This window comes from Pyxicephalus adspersus, chromosome 11, assembly GCF_032062135.1.
Source record: "Pyxicephalus adspersus chromosome 11, UCB_Pads_2.0, whole genome shotgun sequence".
Classification (NCBI taxonomy): domain Eukaryota; kingdom Metazoa; phylum Chordata; class Amphibia; order Anura; family Pyxicephalidae; genus Pyxicephalus; species Pyxicephalus adspersus.
In genome coordinates this window covers 58,279,023-58,286,511 of record NC_092868.1, presented here as the reverse complement: position 1 = coordinate 58,286,511, position 7,489 = coordinate 58,279,023, and the positions used below count along the sequence as shown (strand labels likewise).

At 45.0% G+C, this 7,489-nt stretch overlaps 1 protein-coding gene across 2 annotated transcripts in view; it reads right to left on the bottom strand.

Moving 5' to 3' along the window:
• SLC37A2 (solute carrier family 37 member 2) overlaps positions 1-6,067 on the bottom strand; it is a 24,171-nt gene extending 18,104 nt beyond the window's left edge. For both annotated transcript variants that reach the window (XM_072426134.1, XM_072426135.1), the window contains exon 1: positions 5,859-6,067. In XM_072426134.1, the coding sequence (XP_072282235.1) occupies positions 5,859-5,917 (59 nt within the window). In that variant the 5' untranslated portion in view covers positions 5,918-6,067. The remainder of the gene's footprint in view (positions 1-5,858) is intronic.
• Positions 6,068-7,489: the final 1,422 nt, after the last annotated feature.

Here is a 7,489-nt window from a genome sequence, read left to right as displayed (position 1 = left end):
TATATACCCCCGGCCCCTGCACTCTGCATTATTTACCCCCGGCCCCTGCACTCTGCATTATATACCCCTGGCCCCTGCACTCTGCATTATATACCCCTGGCCCATGCACTCTGCATTATATACCCCTGACCCCTGCACTCTGCATTATATACCCCCGGCCCCTGCACTCTGCATTTTATACCCCTGACCCCTGCACTCTGCATTATATACCCCTGGTGCTGATGTTAAACTACTGACAGGTTATTTGAAAAAAACAAAACATTCTGCGCCCTGGTAATGATTTATTCCATGTTATTCATGTACTTTATCTTTTATGCTGAGTGCTCCATCTCTGGAAATCTGAGATCCGGTTGCTATTGGTTACCACACGTCAGCACCATGGAATAAATGTGAGGATGATGTGACTCGGGATCGCAGTTGTCTTACATCAATGTTTCCAAAAAGTGACTGCCGGCTGGTCACATGACCATGACTCAATCCCTGCACCCGATGCAGCAAATCTGTCCAAACCACAATTACAGAGCGGCCGCCTCCGCAGGACGACTGTGAATCTGAGATACACCCATCATTCACCGCTCTCAGGTCATGTAGGGTTTTTACACCAATTGGTATAATCCAATGATATAATCCCCATACACACCGAGATATAAAATATACACAATAATAATAAAATAATAAAATCTGAAATAATTCAATACAAAGGGCTCTGGTATAAAACAAGAAACATGACATTCCCTCAAACATTCCCTGATGGGAATCAATTACTGTCATTCCAAACAAAGCTTTATTGTTCTGTGGTGACACAGGTTTTCAGATTTGTTCCGGGGCGATGGTCGGTGGTTCAGTTTCTGCAGGCCCCATTATTCACCAAACACCAAAAATACTCATCCCCCCTTCCTGGCATTGCTGCAGCCATTTATAGCCAACGCAGCGCGACCAGCTATAGGAATCTGGTGAAGGGGCCCGTCATTGGGATCTGGTGAAGGGGCCCACCATGGGGATCTGGTGAAGGGGCCCGCCATGGGGATCTGGTGAAGGGGCCCGCCATGGGGATCTGGTGAAGGGGCCCGCCATCGGGATCTGGTGAAGGGGCCCGCCATGGGGACCTGGTGAAGGGGCCCGCCATGGGGACCTGGTGAAGGGGCCCGCCATGGGGACCTGGTGAAGGGGCCCGCCATGGGGATCTGGTGAAGGGGCCCGCCATGGGGATCTGGTGAAGGGGCCCACTATGGGGATTTATATCAAGGCAGTGTGATTAGAGCAAGGGAAATTTGAGGGATAATGGTAAAAGCCACGGTGGGGATCTGGTGGATGAGAGGTCCACCATGGGGATTTGGTGAGCTGCACCTCACCACCTCCTCTCCCTCCATGTCCTTAGAAATGGCCAATCGGCATGGTAACTTTTAAATGTGATCATGTGACCATTGCCCAATCACCCTGTAGAGGGGGGGGGGGGGTGCTCCATTACAGACCCTATCCTAAAAATCAGGAGCTGGCAAATTGTAAAAGGCGTTCAGCGATCTGCAGGGCTTGCAGCAACATGCCGTCACATGCGCCACATTTCTGTGCATTGGACTGCAGAATGCAAAATACGATGCAGAGATTGGGCCCTTAGGAGCGGGCATGAAGGGGGTATTTTATATTGGTGATCAGCTTCCATCGTGCACTTTGTATAGAGGCCGGTTTATAAATATCATCATGAAGTTTGCTCAGGGAAATGTCTCCACGGAAGTTTTGTAAATTGGGGACGGTCATACGAGTGAACAGCTGATTCCCCCCAGATCCTAAACAATGCCTAATGCAGGTGAAAAACCAATCATGTCAGCTTTCAATCAAATAATCCTGCCATGTTCAGGTGCTCCCTGTTTTAGGGTGACAACACTTTCTCCTACCTCCTGATTGCACTTCTGGGTTGTCACCAAAGTAAAAATGCCGACAGTGAGCTGTGAATTAATTAAACAGCTTGGTTTGCAGGTTGCAGTCTCCTCTGCCTTCCTATTGGTCAGGTCCTGGCTGCAACAAAGTTTTTTGGGGTTTCTATTACTTTAGAAAGTCAGCAGCAAGATAGGGGCAAGCAGTTTGTGGGACGGGTCTGAGACGCTGAATTTCTTAAGTGAAGCCAATCTCCTCTTATCACCCGAATGCACACTGCTGACACAAGCGGAGAATTGTTTTGAAAAAGCAGAAATAAATGTTTGTAGGAGGAATTAGATTTTGTATCTTGCAGTTTCGTGATGTTGTAACAGTGATAGGACGGAGACCTTTAAAAGGAAAGTCACTTCCTGCAGCGCGGTGACACATGGTGTGACCAAAATAAAGCAAGCTAAGCTAAGCTGCATGGAGTTTGTATGTTCTCCCTGTGTTTCCCCCATGCAGTTAGGTCCATTGGCTTTAGACTGTGACTATGGCAGGGATATTAGATTGTGAGCTCTGCTGACGAACAGTAAGTGATATGACTCTGTACAGCGCCATGGAATATGTTGGCGCTATGTAAATAATAGATGATAATCCATCAGCTGAGCTCGTGAAGATCTGCACAGCGGTCAGCTGCCCCATTCTTAGTGGCCCCGGGGCATCTCCCAGGCTGCTGGTAATAACAAGTCCCTACACATCCTCGCATAATAATCACAAGACCGCTCATACACATCGAGATCCATGGCTCAGCCTGGAACCCCCCCCCCCCACAAAGATACAACCACCAAAATCACTCGCACATTCACTTTGCAACACTGAGCTCCAAGGTGGTAACATTATCTGCATGGAGTTTGTATATGCTCTGTGGCTTTCCAAAATACAGACCGGTAGGTTAATAGGCCCAAAATATTCAGCATACGCTGATCAATGAATACAAGATCAGATAAATGATCAATATCTGCCAGACATTCACCTGAATATCACCATTCACCTATTGATCAGCCAATCAATACCTCTGCTCTGATAGCAGGGAGAGATCTTCCAGCTCAGTTACATTATTGGCGGTCAGAGCAGAAGGGGGGAGGATGGCATTGATCGGTCAAAGGACAGGAATTCCAATCAATCAATAATCAATACATCGATCGGGAATGTTTTATTTTCTAATAGATTTGTTGTACATTTAAGAACCCCCACATCAAATCTGCTGGAAACTTCAACCAATGTATGGCCGGTGTTAGACTGAAGCAGGGGCATTAGATTGTTAGCTCCTCGCAGGGACAGTTACTGACATGAATTTGTACAGCGCTACAGACTATGTCGGCGCTATATAAATACTTAGTGATATAATATGTCAATGAGTGTTCTTCAAGTGCTATCTGGACATGTTTAGCCGACCCCATCGCTCCCCACCCCCCATTGTCCAACACTCCTTTATTTAATCCCCTGCAAACATTTCCAAATTCCTGAATCCAGGAAATTCCTTTAAGAGATTAAAGCAGGAGCGAAGGTACAAGGAAACTGCTAAATTTGTAATAGTTCAGCAACACAAAAAAATTGGTTCAGACCAACAATATTCACCGAATGACATTGATTTTTATAATTATTCATCCTGCAATGTGTACAATGTAACTCTGCGATCCAATGGAAATGAAGAATCTGATTCACTTCCACCCTCCCTGCTGGGTTTTATTTTAATATTTTATCCTATAAACGCATGATTTTTTTTCCCGTCTACATTCCCTATATGGGCACAAGAATCCCACAGGTGCCCAAAACTTTTAAATAAAAGTTTTTTTTTCTTTTGTTTTTTTAAGAAACACAATGAATGTTCAACCCAGAATAGGATATGCAGTGAAAACATAAAGAACAGGCAAAACTTCAGATATGTACAGAGGTCGGATTTTTGTGGATGGAAACAATTTTTTGTGATTATTTCCAGTTTTAGAAGAATGAATGAAAGTGATGTATGCACAACGTCGTCCCATTCTATGGAGAGGAGGGGGGAGGACAAGACAGTGGCATCCTGCTGTGTCCTCCCCCTCAGGAAAGTATAGGAGTAACACCCTCCTGCACGACACTTAGTAGTTCATCAATCAGTCAGGATGGATTAGTGAACGACATTGGAGGGGATGGCTGTGCACACACTAGATTTCAACCATCTGCATCAAGAAGAGATAAAGTGTCCCTGGTAGTTAATATAAACAGATCGACGCTGCATGCCAGATGAATGTCCCCGTATCCGTTAAATCCTAGAATCCGGTTCACAGATCACCTGAGCCACACAGGCCAAATTTCAAGCAGAAGAAAAAAGCCGCACTCTAAATCACTAAAACAAATAATTGTGATACATCAATCCCTGATAAGAAGGCTGCCATTGGAGTTCTGCACTGACGCGTTTCACTCAATAATAGCTTATAGGCACAGACTGCAACTAAGCCCTCACTGAGTGAAATGCGTCAGGGTGATCCCCGGTGCAAAGACTTCGGATTTATTACCATTACTGGAAAGCTGCTTACGTTGGCTCTCGGGCAGTTGGCAGGTTGATTTGCTTAAGAAAATCCTTAGTGCCAACCAGCTTGAGAATTGGCATTCTAGGTTTTTTAATTGTTGGCTGTTATAAACTTTTTATCCTTTTACCCCCCCAAAAAGGTCTTCAGGTCTTGGGGAACCCCAGGTAAATCTAATATATTGGGGATCAGTGGCCAAATACCCCTCATGTTGGATGGTAGTGCAAAACATAGCCCGTCCTCGTGGAGATCATCTGAATGCCACCCTTGTAGAAGATTTTTGGTGTCGTCCCATTGGCTCTGCCAGGTCCAGTTGGCTCGAGAACCATGCCGGCACCATCAGATGGGAGGTCAGATAAGAAAACTCCATGGAAACCACTAAGGGAACCCTAAAATATCCCCAGAACCCTGGATGAGAATGGCGGCTCTATGAAGTACCATCCCCTAAATTTGTCAATATTTCACCAATCACAACCATCAAAGGCTTTTTTGCTGCACAATCATCTTCAGCAATGGTTGGCTCTCCAGCTGTCGAGAATTGCCAAGCCTGTAAGTGGCAGAGCATGCTGGGACTTTTAGTGCTGTGATATATGTGTACTACACACATTGGGTCTGATTTATCAAAGATCTGGAAAACTGGAGACGATAGACTATCATGGGAGAACCTGGGTGATCCAGCAAACCTGAAACAGATTTTTTTTAAATCATTTGCTAATTTTTAGCAAATGTTTTTAATCCAGGACCAGATCCATACCAGGTTTGCTGGATCACCCTGGTTCTCCCATCATAGTCCTCTCCTCCTGTGTCACTGTCTGTATCTGTCATTGGCAACCCCTATTTAATATACAGCGCTGCGTAATATGTTGGCGCTATATAAATAATATAATTATAATAATAATAATTTATCTTCTCCAGTGTAGGAGAGTTTTAATAAATCGGCCCCATTGACTTCTTCTAGAAATGAGAAGTATACAAAATGCTTTTTGCATTTTTGCAGGACAGAGGTCAATGGTTTGTAATCAGTGTTTGCTGTTTAGACCATAAAATGTAAAGACCCCTGAAAGCAATGCAAATAATACAAAATAAATAATTACAAACCAGCAATGCAGACTAACAAACATTACATCTACAATATAAAAGAACAAAGTAACCCCATACAATAGCTAATTTAGTTTTTTGTCTGCACATCAGGAGGAAGCTGGCTGCTTACTTTGGTGGCATTTTGCACTGGGCTGTTTAAACAATAAAAATAGTAAAAATGTAACAAAAAATGGACATCTTCAAAATGATTTCTTATTAGAAAGAAGTGTGGCTGACACAATGTAGCAATGTCAGCTGCAGGAATGACTTTTACCATTTACACAAAAGATAATATAAAAAGCAGCTGTGAGATTGGTGCATTCCCCCCACCCCTGGGGGACACATTGCCCCTCTTACCAGCTGTCTTTGGATACACCATGGAACAGCCTGATGGCTGGAGCCAGAGATGATCTCATGGTGAGGAGTTGGGATGAAGCAGGTCCTTGTGATGATGATGAGTTGGATGTTGCTGTGCTGATGGATTAAATGGATCTGCTGGGATCCTGCATTATATACTGGATCATCACACCCTCCCAGCACAGCATCAAACAGCTGCACACACAATGAATGGGAACAGACACCATGTGACTGCAGGGGACATGTGACCTCAATGGGCAGGACAAGGGAAAAAAGAGAGACCACCCACATTAACCCTTGCAACATCTGTCTGGGTGCTGAGCAGATTTCTCTGGGTTGGGCAATGCCCAGTCACTTTGTTGTGATGAGTTGCAGCAGAAGCTTATGTTGTGTCAATAGAGACATGTGCATGGCTGGCTGCTGTGTCTGTGTGCCAGGTGCATCCCCTGCATGCTTCATGCAGGGGCATCCCTTGCACAGCTACCAATGTTTGCAAATATATTTTACAAATATGTATTTGTTATTAGTATTTTGGTTTTTAGTTTGATATATTTATATGTAAGAGATTGTTACTGCAGCACAGGGGAACAAGGGAGCATTCACTGCAAATTGTCACCTGCAGTCTGATGTCCCCAATATAGTCTTCCATACAAGGGACCGGTTCATGGGGGAAGTCAGCCCACCCATTACTTTGCTTTTTAGGATGGTGCAGGGCAGGGCATAGTCAACAGTGGGTCCCTGTGCTGAACTGGGGTCAGTCATATGTGGAGAAGGGGCACATTTCCAGTGCCATGGATTGGACTGGTAAAGATCAGCAACAGAATATCCAACTGACCCAATGGTTAAGCTGATCATTAATTTGTATACCCAAAAACTTGGCACATGGTTGCTGGGAATGGTAGGAAGCCCTGAATGTGGGCACAACAGGTAGGCAGACATAGGAACTTAGCACCAAGATAGTGGAAACCCCTAATAATGGGCACAGCAGGGGTCCAGGAACTTGGCAGGGAAAACTCACTTAGTATCCATAGTATAGAGATAAAAGAGACTTTCAGGGAGGTAACTTCTCTGTAGTGTTTTTTAAATGTTGAATTATCAGGTGAAAAGAACACTTAGCATATAAAACCTGGTGGAAGCCTCTGGGGCAAAGTGTTTTCACAACAGGTTTGAAGACCCAGGAATTCATAATGGCCACTGCAGGTGTGCGGAGCCTGGAATACATAATGGGCACAGCAGGTGTGCGGACCCTGGAATACATAATGGGCGTATAGGTGTGTGGAGCCTGGAATACATAATGGGCGTATAGGGGTGTGGAGCCTGGAATACATAATGGGCATATGGGTGTGCAGAGCCTGGAATACATAGTGGGCATATAGGTGTGCGGAGCCTGGAATACATAATGGGCGTATAGGTGTGCGGAGCCTGGAATACATAATGGGCGTATAGGGGTGTGGAGCCTGGAATACATAGTGGGCATATGGGTGTGCAGAGCCTGGAATACATAGTGGGCATATAGGTGTGCTGAGCCTGGAATACATAATGGGCGTACAGGTGTGCCGAGTCCAGAATACATAATGGGCGTATAGGTGTGCCGAGCCTGGAATTCATATTGGGCTTATAGGTGTGAAGAC